At 35.6% G+C, this 24,272-nt stretch overlaps 1 protein-coding gene across 4 annotated transcripts in view; it reads right to left on the bottom strand.

Annotated features, from left to right (window-relative positions):
• GRM1 (glutamate metabotropic receptor 1) overlaps nt 1–24,272 on the bottom strand; it is a 404,029-nt gene that overhangs the window by 261,686 nt on the left and 118,071 nt on the right. For all 4 annotated transcript variants that reach the window (XM_032873126.1, XM_032873125.1, XM_032873128.1 and 1 more), the window contains exon 3: nt 16,744–16,993. In XM_032873126.1, the coding sequence (XP_032729017.1) occupies nt 16,744–16,993 (250 nt within the window). The remainder of the gene's footprint in view (nt 1–16,743; nt 16,994–24,272) is intronic.

The following is a 24,272-nucleotide window of genomic DNA, read 5'->3' as shown; positions in this document are numbered from 1 at the left end:
TGCTTTTTAAACCTCAAAATGAAGTTAAGTCTATTGAGCCATCAACTCTAAAAGAGTACTTACAATATATCATGACTTAAAATTATGCAGACCAACAGATCTTCTAATACAGTAATCTCTCAAAGTTCCTGATAGGTGGTTCTGTCATTTCTGTTTGACTATTCCCAGTTAAAAGATTCTCACTAACTTTAGGGAAACATCTTATTGAATAATCATAACTTCCATCATTTACTAAGTGTTTACTATGTGTCAGGTACTAAACTGGACTTATCTAATGTCAAGTATATATAATGTTTAAAGATTTATGTATTTATTTTAGAGAGAGAGAGAGCAGGGGAAGGGGCAAAAAGAGGGAGAGACAGAATCTCAAGCAGACTCCCCACTGAGCATGCAGACTGATGTAGGGCTTGATCCCATGACACTGAGATCATCACCTGAGCTGAAACCAAGAGTCAGACATTTAACCAAATGAGCCACCCAGGCACTCTTCAAGTATGTACTGAATACCTACTAAGTTCCAGGAATTGTTATAGCCGTACTAGAAATTCAGCAATGAGTTAAACAAAGGTCTTATTCTTATCATGCTTACATTTTATCATTTAATTGGCAAGATAACTAAAAAGGTGGGAACTAAATTTAGTACCAATATTTGTCTCTTTTAAAAGTGAGGAAGGAGGCTTAGAGGTTTTCCCAAAGCCACAATATTCCTATAACATATAGATGTACATAAACCAAATGTTACGGTATGTTTTGTAAAATATATCAGTATATTTCCAAACCCTAATGTAACCCATATTATCTTTAAGGAAGATATTAGCTCTGGGATGCCTGGGTGGCTCAGTCGTTGAGCATCTGCCTTCAGCTCAGGTCATGCATGGTCCCAGGGTCCTGGGATCAAGTCCCCCGGTCAGGCTCCCTGCTCCGGGGAAAGCCTGCTTCTCCCTCTCCGACTCCCCCTGCTTGTTCTCTCTATCACTCTCTGTGTATATTTATAAATTTATATATTTATTTATAAATAAATAAAATCTTTTAAAAAAAGAGAGATATTAGTTCTTCCATATGTTACTAGGAAGATATACCATTCACATATTTTCTTTTTCACAGAATTGTGTACGAAGAATTGAAAATTCCATTTGTGATCTTTAAAAAAATCCAATGAACCAGAAGAGGATATTTTGGATTTATGAGATGGATTCTGCATTTGTACTTATTCATATTATATTGTTTTATTTTTACTATTTACCATTTTAAAGGAATACTGACAAAGTCAAATCAACTTCTATAAAGTAAAATATTCCTGTTTTAAACATACTGCCATCCTCAAGGTCGTATGGATAATATAAAAAAATCTAGCCAAGAAACATCACATATATAGATATATTAAGACTACTGGTGATAGGCCTTCCCAAAGCTTTTTAAATGAAAGACATTTAGAAAAAAGTAGAGTTGCAATAAGTGTCTTCTAAAATTTTCCAAAAAATCAAGTGATAACAATGTTAGCAGAGGGTATTTATGTCCTTTAATGATAGCTGTGCAAAAGTTTCATTGTGATTCTTGCTTTAACCTTCTTATCATAGTACCTTTAAAAACAAGACCATGGCATGACTAAGAACCAAACTTATTTTAAAAAGGTGAGCTACAAATTCAAATACTGTGGTTCTGTTTATACTATTGTAATAGATAGCTTCTAAAATAGTTTTACATTCTGATATTCATTTTCTCATACAATTTCCTCCCCTTGAAGCACAGACCTAGCGATATGCTTCTAATGAATAGAATATGGCAAAAGTAATAGGCTATCACTTCCATTATTAGGTTATTTACATCTCTCCCTCCCTTTCTCTCTCTTGTTCTGTGTTACTGTTTCTCACTCTTGATCTAGAGAAGCCAGATATCCTGTGAACTACCCCATGGAGAGGTCCATGTGGCAAGAAACCATCTCCAGCAAAACAGCCAGCAAGAGCCTGAGATCTGGCAACAGTCAAGTGAGTGACTTTGGAAATATATTCTCATCAAGTTGGGCTTTGGGGAAATAAGATGTTGGAAAGATGAACATTTAGCATTCCACAAGTCTTCCTCTACAGAAAGTCAAGCTTAGCACACACCTTTCTTTCTTCACAGAAAACTCAACACATAAAGCCTAGAGGATACAAGTATACCACTAATTTAATACCACTAATTTAATAACCTGAAGTATAGTTAATAAACTCAGTGTTTTCCTTTTGAAATTGTAAGCTTCATTAAGTGATTTCATAACAATCAACATAAATTTTTCCAATAGGATGTAGTGGCAAAAATCAGTAAATTGATCTAATAATTTTCAATACTCTATTTCAGAAAAACATGCAGGCAATCTACTCTTCTGTAATAAACCTTAGAGATACTGTGGGTTCAGTTCTAGACCACTTCAATAAAGTAAATATTGCAATAAAGCAAGTCAACTGAATTTTTTGGTTTCCTAGTGCATATAAAAATTATGTTATACAATAATGGAGTCTATTAAGTGTGCAACAGCATTATGTCTAAAAAAAACCACAATGTACATAACTTAACTTAAAAACACTTTATTACTAAAAAATGTTACCCATCATCTGCGCTCTCAGTAAGTCACAATCTTTCTGCTGGTGGAAGGTCTTGCCTCAATGTTGATGGCTTCTGACTGATCAGAGTGGTGGGTCCTGAGGGCTGGGGTGGCTGTGGCAATTTCTTAAAATAAGAATACAACAAAGTTTGCCACATTGATTGACTTTTCCTTCATAAATGATTTCTCTGTAGCATGTGATACTATTTGATAGATTTTACTCACATTAGAACTTCCTTCAAAACTGGAGTTAATCCTCTCAAGCTCTGTCACTGCTTTATCAACTATATTTATGTAGTATTCTAAATCCTTTGCTATTATTTCAATAATCCTCATAGCTTCTTCTCCTGGAATAGATTCCATCTCAAGAAACCACTTTCTTTGCTTATCCTTATAGCAAACTCCTCATCAATTCAAGTTTTATCATGAGATTGCAGCAATTCAGTCATATGTTCAGGCTCCACTTGTAATTTTAGTTTTCATGCTATTTCTACCACTTCTGTAGTTACTTCCTCCACTTGAACCCCTCAAAGTTCATCCATGAACATTAGAATCAACTTCTTCCACACTCCTGTCAGTGTTGCTATTTTGAACTCTCACCATGAATCATGAATGCTCTCGATGGCATCTAGAATGGTGAATTCTTTTCAGAGAGCTTTCAATTTATTTTGCCCAATTCATCAGAGGAATTACTATGGCAGCTACACCTTTACAAAAATGTATTTCTTAAATAATAAGAAAGTTGATTAATCCTTTTATCCATGGGCCACAGAATGGATGTTCCTTCACAGGCATGAAAACAACGTTAATCTCATTGTACATCTCCAACCGAGTTCTTTGGTGACCAGGTGCATCATCAGTAAGCAGTACAATTCTGAAAGAAGCCTTTTTTTCTGAGCAGTAGGTCTCAACATTAGGCTTAAAATATTCAGTGAACAATCTTGTAAACAGATATGCTGTCATCCAGACTTTGCTGTTCATTTACAGAGCACAGGCAAAGTAGATTTAGCATAGTTCTTAAGGGCCCTAGGACTTTCAGAATAATAAATGAGCCTTGGCTTCAACTTCAAGTCACCAGCTGCATTAGCCCTTACTAAGAGAGTCAGTCTTTCCTTTGAAGCTTTGAAACCACACATTGACTTCTCTCTAGCTATGGAAGTCCTAGATGGCATCTTCTCCCAACAGAAGGTTGTTTCATCTACATTGAAAATCTATTGTTTAAGATAGCCACCTTCATCACGATCTTAGCTAGATCTTCTGAATAAGTTGCTGCAGCTTCTACAGCACAAGCACTTACTGTACTTCTAAGTACAAGCACTTACTGCTTCGCCTTGCAGTTTTATGATATGGATATGTTTTCTTTCCTTAAACCTCATGAACTTACCCCTCCTAGCTTCAAACTCTTCTTTTGTAGCTTTGCCATCTGCTAAGCTTTCACAGATTTGAAGAAAGTCAGGGTCATCTTCTGGATTAGGCCTAACATGTAGTGTTATAGCTGGTTTGATCTTCCGTTCAGACCACTAAAACATTCTCCACATAAGCAAAAGGACTGCTTCACTTTCTTATTATTTGTATGTTCACTGAATTACTATTTTTAATTTCTTTCAGGAACTTTTACTTTGCATAAACAATTTTGCTATCTGTTTGATACAAAAGGCCAAGCATTTGGCCTATTTCAGCTTTTGACATGCTCACTAAGCTTCATCATTTATATCTTTTGACTGAAAGTAAAAGTCCTCTGGCCTAAACACAGGCCCTTACAGGGTTCTTAATTGGCTTAATTTTCAATATAAAGCACTATTCCCTGTGCCTCTGACAATAGGGAGGCCTGGGGAGAAGGAGCAAGACAGGAGAGGAGAATGGTTGGTCAGTGAGCAGTCGGAATACATACATTTATCAGTTTAGTTTTCTCATAAATATATGTGATTTGTATTGCCCCCAAACAATGACAGTGGTAACATCGAAGACTACTGATCTCAGATCACCGTAACAAATATAATGATAATTAAAAGTTTGAAATATTGTGAGAATTATGAAAATGTGACACAGAGATGCAAAGTGAGCAAACACTATTGGAAAATGATGTGATAGACTTGCTCATTGCAAGGCTGCCACCAGCCTTCAATTTATGTGCCTGTACTTTGTTACTGAGACTTTTTTGCAATTCTGGCTCCCTTGAGTTTTTAGCTAGGTTTGCAATCCTTAAAGGATTGGCTAGAGTAGTTTTAATAACTATACAATGTGCTATATTTGGTGAGAAAAAAAAATACACCTGTTTATCTCATTAGAGAGGAATGCCAAACCTAGACGGCCTTTAGGTTATACTCCCTACTTATTGTGTAGTGTTTCCATAAATCTCTGAAACTGTGTCTACAATTTGAAAAATTGCCTATGGTAATTTTGTAGAAGTATACTTTTGCAGAAAGAAAATTATTACTATGAAAAAAGTGTAAAAAGGAATGTTCAAAATATGCTTTTTTTCCAATCTTCAATGTTATTTTAAAAAGATGTAGAAACCAAGCTCATCTCTAAGAGATGTCAGGTAAAAAGCAAAGATCCAAATTCTCCCAATATGAGAACACACCGGACATTGGCTGTAGCTACAACTAGGGCTCTGGGTAAGTACCTCAGGAAAAAAATATAAATTTCTTTTGTGCAAATGTCAGTGTTCCACAATATGTAGCTAAAACTCTGGAATACTCATTCAATGAGAAGAGGTTATCGATTTTTTATTCTCTAGAATAGTTAAAGCAGTAACCGCAGTTATTTTACCATCCATTAAAATTATAATAAAGAGAAATAGGACAGGATTAGGGTTACCAAGAGTTAAGGCCTTTCCAGTAGAACACTGGAACACCCCCTCTCCCAACACTTTCACCTCCTCTGGTCAGAACAAGAAATGAGCTCATATGAGAAATAATGGTGGCCAAAAGGCAGCTAGGTGACATATCCAAAGTGCTGAAATAAGAAGCTGTTGACCAAATATCTTATATCCAGCAAAACCATTTTTCAAAAATGAAAGTGAAATAAAGATATTCCCAAATAAGCAAACACTGAGTAAATTCACTCTTGGAAGGTCTACCCCCTCCAAAATAAATAAATAAATAAATAAATAGATAGATAGGTAGATTACATATTAAAGGAAATAATTTAGGCTTAAAGTATGTTACCCAAGATGGAAATTCAAAACACACACACACACACACACACACACACACACACAAACACACACACACCCGCATAGGTAAAGGTAGTCAAGTAATTATAAAAGATAGTATAAATGTATATTTCTTCTTCTTTCTATACTTCAATAATCTAAAAGCAATTGTATAAAACAACATGCATATAATTTTATTTGGGGACCTATAAAATAGGGAAATGAAATTTATTTGACAATAGCACAAAGGTGGTAGGTAGGAACAAAGTGTATCTAGTATATAAATGACACCAGGGGATAACTTGCATCCATAGGGAAAAAAATGTAGAGAATCTGAAATAGTAAATCCAATGGCAAATATAAAAATTCCAACAAATAATATACTTACTCCCTTTTGTCTTGTCAGCTTCTATAATAGGTATAACTTCTAAAACAATAATGTGACAATGTATTACTAAGTTTTTAATATGTATAAATGTAATGTGTAATGACAGCATAAGAAGAATAAAAAGGAAATAGAGCTATATAAAAATAAAATTTGTATATCTCACTGAAATTAGGTTAGCATCATCTTGAAGTGGACTCATTGGTTAAGGTTATATGGTAAGCCCTAGAAAAACCACTAAGAAAATAATTCTTTAAAATATAGTGAAAAAATGATTATAGGAATAATTGAGGAACAAAAAGACATGAAACATTGAGAAACAAAATATAAAATGGTAGATGTAACCCAAACTACATCAATAATTACATTATATATGAAAGGATTAAACAATGTAATCAAAAGGTAGAGAGAGTAAGTCTAGATTTTAAAAAGTAAGATCAACTACATGCTATCTATAAGAAATATTTTATATACAGTACAAATATGTTGAAACTGAGAGGATGGAAAAAGATATACAATGTAAATAAGGATCATTAAAAGAGAGGAGTAGCTATACACTTATCAGGAAAAATTTAAGCTTTAAAACAAAGAGTCACTTGATATAAAGAGGAACATTTTCTAATGATAAAGGCATCAATCTATCAGGAAAATATAGCAATTTGAAGCATACATACACCTAGCAAGAGAAACTCAAAATACATGAAACAAAAACTAAGTTAAAGGGAGAAAAAGACAACTCAACAATAATATTTGGAGACTTCAATATCCCATTTTTCATAATGGATAGAACTAGACAGAATATCAACAGGAAATAGAAGACTTTAACAACAATATGAAGAAACTTGACCTAAAAGGCATTTATGGAAGCTTGAATCCAACAACAATAGAGAGTCCCCTCAAGCACACTTGGAATATTCTTCAGAGAATAACATATGCTAGGCAATAAAACAAAACTTAATAAATGTAAAGGGAATGAAGCCACACAAAAATGTTCTTAATTATAATGAAATGACTTTAGAAGATGAAAAGTACAATCTCTGAAATTAAAAATATACATTATGTGATTAAGAATAGACTAGAAATGGCAAAAAAAAAATCTGTGTACTCAAAGTCATAGCAATAGAAATTGTAGAAAGTGAAGCAAAAAAAGGGAAGTGAAAAAAAGACATAATTTTCCTGTACAAAAATATCAAGCAATCAAATATACATAAATTGGAGCCCAAGATAGAAAAAAAAGGAAGGCATGGACAAAAATAATATTTAAGGAAATAACAGGCAATTATTTTCCAAATTAGATTTGAAAAAACTATGAACCACATCAAGGCTTATAATCAAATTGCTGAAAACAAGTAATAAAAAGACACACTCAAAACAATCAGAGGTTAAAAATACACATTATTCAAGGAACAAAGAATTACAGCATACAGCAGATTTTTCCTCAGAAGCTATGCAAGCCAAAATAATAGAATTGAATAATATCTCTCAAATATTGGAAGTAAAAAACACCACTACCAGATATTTGATTGTTTTTAAATTAAGGTAAAATAAAAACATTACAGCTAAATTTATTTCAGCAGACGAGCCTCACAAGCAATGTTAGAAAACATTCTTCAGAGAGAAGAAAAATAATGCTGAAGAAAATTGGATTTAAAAAGAAAAGAAAAGAAAAGAAAATTGGATTTACACAAAGGAATGGAAAAGTAATTATAGAGGTAATTAAAGAAAGTAATTTTTTCTCATTTTTAGTTTCTTAAACAGACAATTGACTAAGCAAAAATAAGTATATTTTACACTTTATAACAGAATTAGAAGTAAAACATACAATAATAATAGAACATACATAAAGAGGGAGAATTAGAAATATATTGCTATAAAGTTCATTGCCTATATGTGATATGGTATAATATTCTTGGAGTGTGGATATTAATAACTTAAAGAAACTTATTACAGGCCCCAGATCAACTATTCATAAAATAATAAAGAATTACAGTAAGTCAAAGGTAAAGATAAAATGGAACATTAAAAATGTTTAATTGATATACATACATATATACACCATTGTTTTCAACAAATGGTAGGCTATTTTAATGGAGAAATGATAGTCTTTTCAACAAAACAGTTCTGGAACAACTGGATATTTTAGGTCAGAAAAAGAGTATTCACCCTTATCTCACAACATGTATGAAAACTAATTCCAAATATATAACTTAATCATATATCTAAATATAGAAGGAAACACTATAAAACTTCTACAAAAACTATTTGTGATGTTGGAGTAGGTAAAGCTATCTTTGATAGAACACAATGAACATAAGTCATAAAAGAAGAAATTAATAACTGGACTTTCAAAATTTAAACCATCCTATCATCCAATGATCCTGTTAACAAAATCAAATTTTCAGACACATACTAAGAGAAAATATATGCTATATATGTATATTATAAATGATTTGGGTCCAGTAATTACAAAGAACTTCTACAACTTCATAAGACTAACAACCTGATAACAAGATGAACACATATGTCTACAAAAGATTTCACCAAAAAAGATATTAAAATGACAAATAAGCACATAAAAATATTCAACTTTATTAGTCATTATGAAAATGCAAGTTAAAACCACAAAGAGATGCCACTGCCCACCCACCAGAATAGCTAAAAGTAAAAAGACTGACAATACTATTTTGGTGAAGATGTAAAGGAATTAGAACTTTCATACACACTGGTGGAAGTGCAAAATTTTACTGCCACTTCAGAAAATAATTTGGCATTTTCTTATAAAGAAACTTATAAAGTGAAATATAGACTTACCATGTGACCCATAATCTCACCCCTAGATATTGCTTTAAGAACATTAAACATATATGTCCACACGAAGACTTATACATGGATGTTTATAGCTGCATTATTCATGATAGTCAAAACTGGAAATGACCCAAATGTTCAGCAAAAGGAGAATGGATAAGCAAATGGAAGCATATCCATGCCATAGAATGCTACTCAGCAACAAAGAAGCAACTAATATGAACAACTGCATGGGTGTATCTAAAAACACTGCCAATTAAAAGAAGTCAGACATAAAGGACTCCATTCCATATGACTTCCTTTATACAACATTCTAGAAAAGGAAAAGTGTAAGGACAGAAAGCAGATCAGTTGTTGCCTGTGTCCAGAGGTTGGAGAGGAATGCTGGCCAAGGGGCATTAAGGAATGTTTTATTGTAATAGAAATAGTCTATACTGTGATTTACATAGTTATAGTGCCTACATTACTGTTTAGAGTTGCCAAAACTCATCAGATGAAACACTTAAAATTTGTGAATTTCAATAATGCTGATTGGAAATGTACATACTTTTCAATCCATCCCCAAACATACTGAAATAGAATCTGAAGAAGGTGGAGCCTACGAACTGATGTTTTTACGGTTTATGATATAGACAGACAAGCAGCTGATGAGCAGCTCAGTCATCAGACCCCAATTCCACAATCAGCAAGAAATAATAGTTCATTGCTCAGAGATGACTGTACTAATCTGCCACATGCTTAAATGCTTCCTACTCTGCATCTTGATTAGTCAGAAAACTAGGCCATAATTATGCTTTCACAGGACAGGTCAACAGGCCAGTCCAGGCATCAGGAGAGGGTAGAAATATAAGAAATAACAGAGCTTCAAATAGTGTTTATTACTATTACTGCCACTACTACTGTCAATGTTACTATTATTTACTACTTTCAGATATATCTTTACTTTTGAAAGAAAATCTTGAAGGCAATAAATTTTAAGAATTAAAAAAAAAAAAAACAGAGCTAAAGTGGCAGAATAACAGGCAGTAGAGTTAAACTTCATTTCATTTGTCCTTTCAAATATGTCCTGAAAGCAATTCATTCATAACGATTGCCACCTGGGTGCAAAGCACAGATGTAGGCATCAGAGGGTAATGGTTCTGAAACTTAACTCATCCTCGGTCTTTAAAAAAAGAAGATCCAAAGTCCTTCGCCAAGAAATTCTATTGATGGCCTGAGGTGGGATCCAAGAATCTGCATTTTTAAGTGCCCCTGCTTCTTCTGATGTGCAGTCAGGTTGCAAATAGACTATCATAAGAATTACAGAAAGTGTATTAAGACAAATTCCCTGTTGTCTTCAATCAGCCTCAAATACAAACTAAACTAAATCCATTATGACTTCCTTTTTCAACCATTCAAATTGAACCAGTACCTTATAAATACAAAGGGCACCCAACACCCTTCACTGTTTCTAGTATCCAAAAGGCAAGTAGAGACCACAATATTAGTCTTTCAGTTTTCAGATGTCCATTATCTGAAACATGGAAATAGGTATAGGTATAGAGAAGAGCTATTAAAAAATAAATCAGCCACCCAATTATTGTGAAAATCCTGAGCATTTCTATGGCTGAGATCTATGCTCAAAATATTTGTATCCTACAAATAGTACTTATTCTCCAGCATACGCTAAACTAAATCCCATCTCCTTCCCTTGAACACATTTTTTCAGTCTTTTTCTAGCAGTGTATTCTTCCACAAAGCTCTCATTAATCTGCCTGTGGAGGCATGTTTTAAGGAAGGGATCGCCTGTCAGCAGGTTAGCAATCATTTTCTGCCTTTAGGAACTTAGAGAAGGCCAGGTTATATATCTGTAAGTTAAACCATCATGCATCTGAAAATGCTCATCAGCCTCTTGATTTTGATCCATTTTGGTGGAGGTCACACTTCCCTGAAAATCCACATTTACTTTGTAATATATAACCTTTGCAATTTTGTTTGAAGGCTGGAAACTTTAGGTATTTCCCCCATTTTTTTCCACAGCAGAAAAATTGGATCTGAAATAATTCATTTTTCATTAAAAAAATAAAGCGTGTGAACATAACACCATGGTATATCACCTTGTTCAAGGGTATCAAGGTCACTTCCAAATATGTGTTACTGGAAGAAAAAGACAAAAAGATTGCCTTGTAAAAAACAAGAAACTAAAAATAAAAAACAGGTATTTCCTTTGTTTTAAAATGAAACTGTTGAGGGCGCCTGGGTGGCTCAGTGGGTTAAAGCCTCTGCCTTCAGCTCAGGTCATGGTCCCAGGGCCCTGGGATCGAGGCCCGCATCGGGTTCTCTGCTCAGCAGGGAGCCTGCTTCCTCCTCTCTCTCTGACTGCCTCTCTGCCTACTTGTGATCTCTCTCTCTGTCAAATAAATAAATAAAATCTTAAAAAAAAAAAAGATTAAAAAAAAATGAAACTGTTGACAAGACTACTGATACAAGAAGAAACAATAAATGTTGGAGAGGTTGTGGAGAAAGAGGAAGCCTCTTACACTGTTGGTGAGAATGCAAGTTGGTATAGCCACTTTGAGAAAACAGTGTGGATGTTCCTTAAAAAGTTAAAAAGAGAGCTACCCTATGACCTGGCAATTGCACTACTGGGTATTTACCCTAAAGATACAGATGTAGTGAAAAGAAGGGCCATATGCACCCCAATGTTCATAGCAGCAATGTCCACGACAGCCAAACTGTGAAAGGAGCCGAGATGCCCTTCAACAGATGAATGGATAAAGAAGATGTGGTCCATATATACAATGGAATATTACCCAGCTATCAGAAAGGATGAATACCCAACTTTTGCATCAACATGGATGGAACTGGAGGAGATTACGCTGAGGGAAATGAGTGAAACAGAGAAAGACAATTACCATATGGTTTCACTTACCTATGGGACATAAAGAATAGCATGGAGGACATTAGGAGAAGGAAGGGGAAAATGAAGAGGGGGAAATCACAGGAGGAGATGAACCACGAGAGACTATGGACTCTGGGAATCAATCAGAGGGTTTTAAAGGGGAGGGGGTGAGGCGACGGGTGAGCCCAGTGATGGGTATTAAGAAGAGCATGTATTACATGGAGAACTGGGTGTTATACACAAACAATAAATCACGGAACACTACATCAAAAACTAATGATGTACTATATAGTGACTAACATAACATAATAAAAAATTATTAAAAATAAAAAATAAATAAAATTACAGTAGCCTTCTTTCCAGAAAAAGCAATTGCTCCTTTTCAGCCATTAAAAAAAAAAAAAAATACATGCTTAATGTTGTTTGTTGTGCTTTCAACTAAAAAACCATGGTGTCAGTGTTTTCGTGGATCGAGTTTTAGAAGGAATTTCTCTGCAGTGACAGATAATGGAAAGTGGGTCTAGTGGGTTAGAAGATAAGAGTTGGGAGAGATGATAGATAAAACAGCACACACCAATAAGGGATAGGCATTTGAAATGTAAGGACCCTATATTTAAAGTTTAATTGGCCAGGATATAGTAGGGAGAGGGGGCAAAATGAGAGGTTATTGACTTCATGGTCTTTATTGGATATTTCTTTTGTATAGTGGAGAAATTAAAAGATGAGCTCATAATCCAAATAAAGGGGGCTAGGAAATATACAGTTAAATATGGCATACCCAAGATATTTAACCAAAGGCTCCTAAGAAGATAAAATATAAACCTGCTGTAAGGGCTTCCTAAGATGAGGAAAACAGGGTGGATAAAACTATGGAGTCTCATGTTATGATGAAAAATAATCAACTTGAAACAAATGGTCCCTTTATGGAATTATCACACAAAACACTTAATATTAGGAGAAAAAAGGGATTCAAAGAAGTAGAGAATAATTACAAATGTAAAACTTTTTTACAGAGATACTTCAGTTGATTTTCCCAAAGAAGGTGAATCTAAACAATAAGATCTCTAGAAGAGAGAGCAAACTGAAAGGAAACTATGGGTAATGTTAATATCTCTTAAATAAAACAATCACAGCTTGACATAGTATAACTTCAAGATAAAGACCATGAATTCTGAAGCTAAACTGCTAGGTTCAAATCCCATCTCTGGCTTTACAGCACTTTTGACAAGATTACTTCTCTGTACATCAAAGTGGGAATAGTATTAGCACTTTCTCATCATACTGTTACGATAAGTTAAAGTATACAAAGTGCTTAGAACAGTGTCTGGCAATATAGTAAGGACCAAATGAATGTGTTAATCATCATCACCATCATATTAAAATTACAATTATAGATATGGTGAGCACAATTCTGAGAATCAGGTCAAAAGAAGCATTTTCATAGAACCAAGATGGAACTTACTTTTTGCATAGTGATTAACTTGTGGTTAGTTAACTTACTTGGTGACAATGTTCTGCCAATCTGCTCAAAGTCTAAGGTTTGATTTTCCTATGGGCCCGCTGGCTACATTCCATGGCCACATTAAGACACTAATACTGACCAGCTGTATTCAACAAATTCTCCTGGTTTTAATAAAGTGGTGAGTAAGAAAATCTAAATAGATTAACATAAATTCATGAATAACTTTAGAAAAAATGAATCTATAAATATGTTCATGTTGATAATAGTTTTGTCATATGGTCTTAATAGGTGATAGGTTGTTAATTTTTGAAAAAAAAATAGACTCAGGACAAAAAGTGACTTAAGCAATATCACATGATTACTTTGTGGCAGAGCTAGAAATCTCAGCCCATATAACTTTTTGTTTTGTTTTTCCATTATCCTATATTCATTAAATATAGAATGTTTGTATTATGTTTGAAAATTCCTACTTAAAAGTTCTATTTCTGTTATCATAGTTTATTATGCCATTATAAAAAAACTTAGCCCCAACAACAGAGGCAGGATTTTAAGGCCATGGTAAGATGTCATTATGAAAAAAATGGGAAGACATTTTGAGGTATTAAGCACATAAAGAGTGACTTAAATTTTAAAAGATTTAAATTACCTGACTTAAATTTTAAAAGATCACTTTGCCTTAAGAATAGATGATGGGTATGTGGCAAGGGTCAATTAGGAGGATATTGCAATAACCCACGTGAGTGATGAATCTGCCTTGGACCAGGCTGGCTGCAACAAGAACAGCAGTAAGTTGTCAAAGTCTGGATATGTTTGAATGGTGCCACCAACAACATTTCCTCTTACGTTCCTGTGAGGTATGAGAGAAAAGAGTAGTCGTGGGGGCAAGGGACTATAAATCTTCATTCAGGAAGTTCTAATTTTTTTAAAATTAAGTATCTTTTGCTGCAATCTAAACCATGACTTACTTATCCTCACCTCTATGAAAAGAGGTCCATCACCATCTCCACAATGTCCTCTTGTAAATCTGGCAGCAGCCAGAAACAGACCACGTGCTGTGAAAGAAACCAAACAATGGCTCCTGACCTCAAAAGAGTATCATCATTTAGTAAATGAAACCCCTTCAAGTAGGAGGGAGATATGCTGAATATACATCTAGAAGTTGCAACTTGATGTTAAACTATAACCCTTCTGAACATGCCTGCAGAAATGAGAGAATCAGGCTCACCAAATGTCCATTGCCATGAGTGACAGGAGAATTTGGGGTAGAATTTATCCCTCAGAAAGTGGGAGAATCAAACATCTGAAGGGAAGGTTAATTCTAGATATGGTATAGGGTTACTACTTGGCTTGGTTCCCTGTTCAGCTCTCTACAGACTCATATCTGAACTGATATCTCTCCTAGGGAAGGGAGATAACTGTGAACCAAGAATGAGAAAAGGCCATTTTCCCCCTAATCCTCTAAGATATGAGAGCAACAGTCAATACCACTCTGATAGACCCTTGAAGAATACAGTCCAGAAAGGCAGAGAAGCAGCAAGTGTGGCACAGCTTTGGCATTTCAAGGGCTCCATGAGTCACTGGCAATAACCCCTGGTACAGGGAACAGCATCCTCAGAAGTTCAGGTGTTCACTCTCATGACAGTTACCTAGAATGTGTCACTAGGACCCAGCAGAGGTAGGGCAGAGAAAGAGATGAATAGAAGAGGTAGATATCACATGTAGCTGACCTCTTCATGAGCAAACATACATGAGACTCGGAAATATTTGCATGAGTTCAGCTATATTGCAGGTAAGCAAGAACCAGAGAGGTAAGTTTATATTGCCATCTTTGTTCGGCTTTTAAATAATGATGATGGAATGAATCCTTTACACTCCAATTACTCACTGCAACATTTGTATAATTATATTTCACAATTAGGCTGTCTGTAAATCCCAAAGTCCACATATTTGCCACATCTCTTTAAGATCTTCAGAATCCAAGTAGATAGTGTCTTTATGGATATTAAAGAGAATGAATTCTGAAAAAATAAGCAACTGTTCTCTTGAAAATGGTAAACATGAAAATATTTTTAAAATAAGTGCCCTTCATAAAATCAGTAATTTTATAAAATTAATAAAAAGGACTGAATATCTGTAGTCCACCTGTTCTGATACATATATTACCAACCTTATTCTGCATAACATTTCAACAAGGCTGCTTACCTCCTTTTCAGTCATAAAGGAAATAATATTCCGTTTTTAAATACTTGTTTTGAAGACTTGTTTTCTTAAGTGGCTTTACACAGCTGCATCGTGTTGAAGAAGCCAAAATGACATTTTGTGACAGTGTGCCAATTATACTTAAATTCAAAAATTTTCTTAATCTTGAATTATATTTTGATCTTCATTCCATATCTCCTCATGAGAGAGTACTTCTTTTTTATTTAGTTGTATATCCTACCTTCTTCTCTAAAGTCTTTGAAGTGTCCTGTACCTCTAATTTCACATGATGATGAGACCAGTGGTTACTACTATTGCAATCATTACCACAAGTTCAAGGACAGAGGGAAAGGTCTGGAGAGGATGTCCATACCATTACTATTCAACTTCCTAGAGAAGAGGGCTAGTGTTTGAGGTGTTTCAACAGGTGAGATTTAGATTTTATTCTAGCCAATAGAGGAGATAGAAAGAGAAAAAGCAATCTGGAAAATGAGTGTGACTAAGTCAGGGATCAGTGGAGGCTTTCATTTAGGTAAACTCAGTAGGTTCCTTGGAAAAATTTAGCAGTTGCTTTGTGAAATATTATAAGCAGGCAAATTAAACAAGATACCTGTTACGTTAAAAACCAATGATACTGAAAATCTATTCCCACACAAGTACATTTGATCTAGAAAGAAGAGCAGAGATTTTAGAAGCCACCAGTGGCTATTTCAGGAGTCACATGCGGAAAGCATCACTCAGCCATCCCATGCATGTAAAGAGCACATTATCAAGTTCCACAGTTCCGCTGTATATTTTCACTTACATTTAACCAGCCTTTTAAATTTTGTGTCTTAATATATATTTCTATCTTCACTGCTATCCTCCATACACCAATACTCCATTAAGATTCTTATGTTTAGGAAGTGTGAAGACATAAGTATGTGTGTGGTTTGGGGACTGGAGGGTTGAAAGGGGCCAGAAGCACATGAAAAGAATAATTCTTTAGAACAAAACATTCTGGCAATAACTTCCCACCTTTCTCTGAAATAGTCTCATCATCTTGTCATCAACTACCCTGTTCTTGTCTAGCAGAAAAATGATGATGGCCCCACTCTCCATGATCCAGAGTTAAGGTTCAGCCTAGCAGAACACATCTCACCCTCATTGGAGTCAGGAAATCCAGATTTGTGAGAGCAAGCATATGTGAGCCAAGGTGTTTTGTGTGTGTGTGTGTGTGTGTGTGTGTGTGAGAGAGAGAGAGAGAGAGAGAGAGAGGTTGATGGAAATTTACCTTCCAATGAGTGAGAACTCTCCCACGACGCCCAGGCGCCTCATGGCACTCAGGAGGCCTCGGACCGTCATACCTTCACAGAAGCAGACCACCACTCTGGCCTTGGGAAGCCTCTCCCGGAGCTTGCGCAGGAGTCGGTCAAAGCTCTTTTCCCCAGCATTGCTATAGATTTTGTCTGAATGGGCGATACATAGGCCTTCCTGGGCAGCCAGCTCTTTGAAAGCATCCATTCCGCTCTCCCCATAATTTCCTGTCCAGAAACAATCAGCAGATGTTCAAGACAACCTGGGCAGCGCAGCACTTACAAGCTGGAATAAAGACTCATTAGTCACAAGGAATGGAAAGGACACACTTGCCAAGTAATTTGTAAATATAACTGGAACTGACGGGAGATATGGATGGATTCAAGAGAGTCATCAAATGCAATCAATTCACCAACACTGAGAAAATAATGAGAAACTATCTAACCATGGCAAACAAACTTGAAACAAGTTTTGAGAAATGAAGGGTTACTGCCTTATTTTACAACAGTGATCAGTAAGGGTTGTCACAGATTTTAGCAACATGGGAGAGATCAGCACAGTGGGGGTAGGAGGTCAACCAGCACAATGAGAAGGCCTTTCCATTTGAGGGCTCACTCTTGCTGGCTGCCAGCTAAGAGGCAGACACTCACCATGGTAGCAAACACTGCTATACACTTCATGAAGGGTAGGCTAAACAAATGGAACACCTGGACCGGCCAGAATAAGCAGACAAGAAGCCGCTACATGTTTTAGTCCAAATCCACCATCCTCTGATGAAGTGACAAAATTACGGGAGATTTTGGCTTTATGTTCTGATTTTTAATATCGTTCTTACAATAATATATAGTTTAAAAAACTAAGAACTCATAGGAATCAATGAAATAAAGCAAATATCACATTATGCCAGTTTCCCATTTCTCTATTTCACTGATGACTTTAGCCCCCATCTTAGTGTCCTCTATACTCTACTCCTTTCCCCGAATTTGGGGATTTTGACACCTGTGTAAATGATCCAACACCATGTCCTCCAAGATTCTCAACCCCCCTCCAACCAATGATTCTTCCTATAATCCACCTACTTCCAAATGTTTCTAATATCTGAATGTGGATGTCAAACATCCCAGTCTCTTTATTCCCTCTTGTCTTTCAAGCTCATATATTCTACTACCCCCACTTCAACATTTCTTCAACCTTATCACAACCTCAAATCCATTCACCAACCCATCTTTCTTTCCATCCTCCCTTTCATTTGCCTCTTAGCCCAGCTCATATCTCACAGCCTGTCTGCATAATCACTCTCTTACAAATTCTTTAACTGCCTTCTGCATCCCTGACAAAACCCCAATGCTATTTAAACCCAACCATTTACCTATTCCACACCTACTCCTGAGGACCTAAGTATGTCTAGAAAAAACTAAAAATCTTGATGACTGGTTTTATTAAAAATTCATGAGCATTCTGCCAAAAGGGACATTCAATAGTGTAAGGAAATAATACTACATCTCCTCCATAAATAAAATACTCTAACATGATTATTTCATCCTTACTCTTCCCTAACTCCAAATTACTGACCCCATCTCTGACCTTCATCTCAGCTGGGATCCTCATTTCATATTTCAATAAAGACACAGTAATAATCAGACACAAACTAACTTAGCCATACACCACATCTACAAAACTTTCTTTGTCGGCACTTATTTCTCTGGCATTCCTCCTGTTGTAAATTTGAAGTGTTTCCACCTCTGGATAAAGCCAACTCCTACTCATAAATACTAGGACTCATTGCTTTTTGTCTATTCAAGAACTTTCTCTTGCAATTGTCCCCTCTCTTTTGTGAAAATCAGTTTTTTTTTTTCCTTCTAACGGTGTTAATGAAAAATAAAAAATAAAAACCTTTGCACTCTTTTCCCCACTTAAGTTACTACCTCATTCGCTAGTCCTATTCATAACAATAATAAATGCCTAGGTCAATGTGTTTGCTTCATCATCTCCCATTCTCTCCTTTACCACTCTTCCCATTACCTCAGAAACTTTTCCTGTCAAACTTTTCTCTTGTCAAGATCACCAAAAATTTCCCTGTTGCTTATTTCATGATATGTTCTCTGTCTTCATCTTCATTAACTGCTCAGTTGCACTCAATAGCTGATCACAGCCCCCTTGAAACACTTTATACTCAAGTCTCTGTGACACACCTTCTCATAGTTTAGTCACCACTCACTGACTACTCCTCAAGGTATGTACTAGATGTTTCCTCCTCTGCTCAACCTTGAATATTTTTATGCCGCAACCTGATCTCTTCTTCCATCTCTACTCTCACCTTAAGTACACTCGTTCAGGTACATTCCTTCAAACACCATTTGAATATTAAGTTGAATCCCAAATACTGGTCTTCGGACTAGATTGGCCTTTGGAGAAAAAGATTAGAATATTCAATTGCATCCTTAATATATCCATTTATAGACATCTCAAACTTAACATATCTGAAACTGAATTTTTTCCCTCTCCGTCTTGCAAACCTGCTCTTTCCAGACATCTGTGGTTAGTAAATAATGCCATTACCCACCACATTGCTCAGTAACAAAGTTTCTCTCATTTCACAGACTCTAGCTCTCAAATATTTCTAAACCAGTCTATTCCATTTCAGCCTCTGCCATCCTAAACCAAGTGTCTTGGGTAAGGTTTCCTAAAAACAGAGCTGAGATGAAGATTCTTGTACAAGTTATTTGTTGAGAAGCGGAGCAAGAGAATCTGTGAAGGACAGGTGGGGAATGCTAAGTAGGAATGTCATCTCAGCTAGTGATTATTTAGCTTTAGCCTGATTCCATAAGGAACTGCTACAGCACAAACTGCAGCACAGTTAACCCCACCTTTAGGCAACAAAATCTGCTAGTCAATCAGTTATTGGCTAAGGTCCATAAGAAGGCAGGGGAGGTAGCCTCCCAGGAAGGGGTCAGCTGAGATTTATAAAAGCCTACTTTCACAGTAGCTGCGAGTGTGGCGCACAGGGCAGACAGGTTCTCTGAGCAGGCCATCAACAGCATCCTCTATTCTAAGTAACTATCAGTTCTTGCCGAGATAATTCCTCTACCCATGATTGTTCTCCCTGCTTCTACTCATTCCACACATAACAGAGTGACCAGTTAGGATGGAAATCAGAATATATCGCTCCTCTTCAAAAAGCTTCAATCAGTTCCCAACACACTTGGAATGATACCAAAACTCCTTCCCCTGAATTACCAGCCTTAATGTGGACTGAGCCTTCCAACTTCCCCAACCCCATCTCTGCCCACTTTTTCTCCCCCACCTTCTCTAGACCCATAGCTGTCTTTCTATTCATAAACTACTTAACTCATTTATGCCTCTATATTAGCTGTTTGTATCACCTGAAAAGATGATCCACTACAGATGTTCTTGTCAGTCTAGTCTCAATATAAATATCACCCTTTGTGAAAAACATTTCCTGATCAGTTTGCTTAAAGTAACCCCCGAGCAGATCCTGATCATATCCCTTGATTTTATCTTAGAACATATGTCTGACACTTTTTCTTGTTAACTTTTCTCTTCCCCCTAGAATATAAGCTCCATGAGAACATCTTTTTATGACTTATCCAATGATGTATCCTTAAACCTTAGAATAGTTCTAAACACTGAATGTACAGTAAAAGTGCATTTGTTTTAACAGCACAATAAAGGAGAAAAGGTTATAAATAAGCAATTTAAACAAAATAAGTAAAAGTGGGAGTAAGAAATGAAAAAAATTACTGAATATCATTATCAAAAGAGTGCCATTAAAAGCAGATAGTCTTTTTCACCTATCATAGTGCCAGAATTACAAAGATTAATAATATTTAATGCTGGCAAGACACAAATACATTTACTTTTCATGATAGCTATTCAAACTTTTAGTAGACAATGTGATAGTACTTTTCAAAATTTTTGAGGTAAATATCAGTATACAATATATACAGTATATAATATGTACAGTAATAGTTAAGTCAAAATAATTGTAAAAGAATGCTATTATCTACCCAAAAAAGGACTTAGGACTTAAATCTTCTTTTTTAGTTTAGTTTAGTTTACTTTACTTTAGTTTTGTTTAGTTTAGTTTTGTTTTTTATTTGAGAGAGAGCACGAAGGGTGGGAACAGGCAGAAGGACAAGCAGTCTCCCTGTTGAACAGAGAGCCCAATGTACGGCTAAGTCCTAGGACCCTGAGATCATGACCAGAGCTAAAGCAGATGCTTAACTGACTGAGCCACCTAGGTCCCCCAGGACTTAAATCTAGACATCTATAAAAGTTTTGTTGGCACTGTAATGAAACCAAGTAAGATTTTCCTATATTGTTGAAAAGAAAGCTTTCTCATTTCCTTTTTCATAAGATTAAATTATCAGTTAATGTATTTGCCTTTTAATTTATCCACCTTTAGTGGCCTAGTCCAGTCAAGTGAAGCCCAAATGGAAGCATTAATGTGTCACAAAATCCTCAGCTCCATAGACTTTGGAAACACATCATGGCTCAGACAAGAAGCTGTGACTGATTATAAAAGGAGAAAACTGCAGCTGGCAAGTGGATGCTCATCTGTCTGCAGAAGAGGGTTTGAGAAGGACATCAGATGCTACTTTCCCATAGTAAATGCATGTTCAAGAATCTTCAAGGTACACAGACATCACTAGCCAGCTCTCTTAGCAAAGGCACTATCCGTCTATGAGAAGATGGTGTTATAAGGTCAGTAACTTTATTGCCAAAGTGCCATCCTTGGATTTCAATCACAGAAAACTATTCTACTTCCTTATCAAAATATATGCTGACTAACTGAGCAACAATGGTCTATTCATTCAAATAAGAAAATCTTTTTTTATAAATCTAGTAAAGGCCTTAAATATACTCTGTCCAAACATCTCAGGTTAAAGACGAGGAAACTGAACCATACAAGAGTGATGGCTCACCAATGAGCAAGAAGCTTATTTGTGTTAGAACTAGAGCAGTTTTAAATGACTTGAGTCCACGTTACTGCTAATTTTTCTAAATAGTTAAATCAATTAAATGTGTATGTTTTCATAATAAAAATGTCTGCATAGGTCATTTGATTTCATGAAATATTTGGCCCCCTTTCTGTGTTCATATTTTCTTATTTGGATAGCAACTCTTCATTATAGAAATTGATAGCTGAATATCATACATTGGGCCATGTTTCAATTGCCCATTTTTCTCATGACGCCTAAAAGACATAAATTTCCACAAGAGCAGTTCTAATATAGGAAGAACAACAATAACTTGTACCTTTATAAATCTTTATAATTTAAAAATTACATTCATAAACATTTTCTTATTTGATACTTAGAAGAGCCTTATTGTACTCATCATATTGTTAACAGTGCTAGAAAAAGAAGAAAAAAAAAACATAAAAAATGGGAAGAAAATTGCCACCAGAAAGTTTAAAATCATGTTACTTTCATTTGTAGCAACAGAACTAATGACATGACATGGACAACTTTATCTAATAAAGGTGCTATGGGTTAGGATTCAGGAAAAGCTGCCTAGAGACATGCCACGTGTTGGAAAGGTTATAGAGAAAAAGTAATCCCTGTACACTGTTGGTGGGAACACAACTTAGTACAACCATTATGGAAAACAATATGAGGTTCTTAAAAATAAAAAATTTAAATAGAACTACCATACGATCCAACAGATGCATTACACAATACACATATATTTAAAGGAAGCAAAATCAGTATTTCAAGGAGATATCTTCACTCTCATGTTCATGGCAGCATTATTCACAATAGTCAAGATATGAAAACAACCTAAGTATTCATCAGTGGGATGAACATAAAAAGAAAATGTGGTCTACATATATGATAGAATATTAGCCATAAAAAAGAAGGAAATCCTACCATTTACAACAACATGGATAAACCTGGAGGACATTATCTGTCTGGTGAAATAAGCCAAATATAGAAATACAAATACTGCAGGACCTTACTTATGTGTGGTATCTAAGGGAGTCAAACTCATAGAACCAGAGAGTAGAATGTTGGTTACCAAGGGTTGAAAATTCAAAAAGATGAGAAGATATTGGTCAAAGGATACAAAATTTCAGTTACAAGATGAATAAGCCCTGGGGATCTAATGTACAGCATGTTGACTATATATTATTATGTATAATAATAATACATAATTAATGATATATATTATATACTTGAAATTTGCTAAGAGAATAGATATAAAACATTCTTACTGCGTGCTCACACACCTGACTATGTGAGGTAATGGCTGTGTGAATTAACTTGATAGTGGTAATCTTTCACACAGTACATCTTAAATATATACAATTTTGTCAGTTGTACCTCAATACAGTTGGGTGGGTACATTTATTCTGGGTCTTAAAATATAGAAAGATTTTCCACAAATAGAAAATTAGGGGACAGGCACTCTTTGCCCCTCTTCCAGGTCATGAGCATACAATGCCAGACTGAAACTAAAATACTCAGCACTGAGTCCGCCCTCTGCCTCCATGCCCCCTTCCATTCTGCTGTGTAGGCCTCCTCTTGCCTTTCCTGACACTGAAGAATTTATTTAGGTACTTCTGCATGCAACCCTGAAGGAAGCTGTGAATGTATAAAAAAAACTGACTCTTAACAAAACTCTCAAAAAAATAAAAGGGCCATGTAATTGTAAACACTCAGACTTGATAGAAACCTGCATATTTTCATTCAATTAGCAAATAGTTTATTGAGTTCTCAACTTGAAAAACATCCTGGCTCTGCACTTATACAGAGTTGCCAAGAAATATCAGACATGAGCTCTGCCTTCAATTTGATAAATATTTACTTTGTGTCTGGCACTGTGCTATGCACCTTAGCACATCATTAATACATCACAACTCCATATAACGGTTATAACTCCCCTTTTACAGATGAGGCCTAGAGGCTCTAACAGGTTAAGTAACTTGCCCAAGGTCATAGAATGGTGGACCTAGGATTTAACATCTAACTCAGAAGCTTTTGCTTATCACCATTTCGTACTGTTCCTTCATGGACTTATGTATACTAGTGAGAGCATGACACAAGCACAGCAACGATAATCAGTTATGAAATGCTACATGGGGAATGAAAACACCATAATATGAAGTTACAGAATAAGAAAGGAGAGATGATCAGAGAATGCCTCTTTGAAACACAGGAAGGCAACTGGACTTTGAAGAATGCAAGCAAGAGCTTACATTGGCATTCAGAGTGAAGGGGAGCAAAAGAGAACCCACAAAAAAAGATTTTTAGAGCCAAGGAGTAAAATTCCCATTGGAGCAGAAGGTTCATGGTTTATAGAAGGACACACTATATAACAGATCCCTAGTGAAGCATCTGGCATACCACTACAAGATTTGCAACATGGAAATGTGCTATATGTTGCTGTGTTGTAACAGATTTTATAACAGACTTTATCACTGTTACAATGTTGCCTAAAACCTAAAGCGTGAGAGAGAAAGGGAAGAGTGGCATCTGACAA

The sequence above is a fragment of the Lontra canadensis genome, unplaced genomic scaffold (genome assembly GCF_010015895.1).
Source record: "Lontra canadensis isolate GAN:19392208 unplaced genomic scaffold, GSC_riverotter_1.0 scaffold47, whole genome shotgun sequence".
NCBI classification, from domain to species: domain Eukaryota; kingdom Metazoa; phylum Chordata; class Mammalia; order Carnivora; family Mustelidae; genus Lontra; species Lontra canadensis.
The sequence above is the reverse complement of the archived record's forward strand: the minus strand, read 5'-3'. Positions and strand labels throughout refer to the sequence as shown.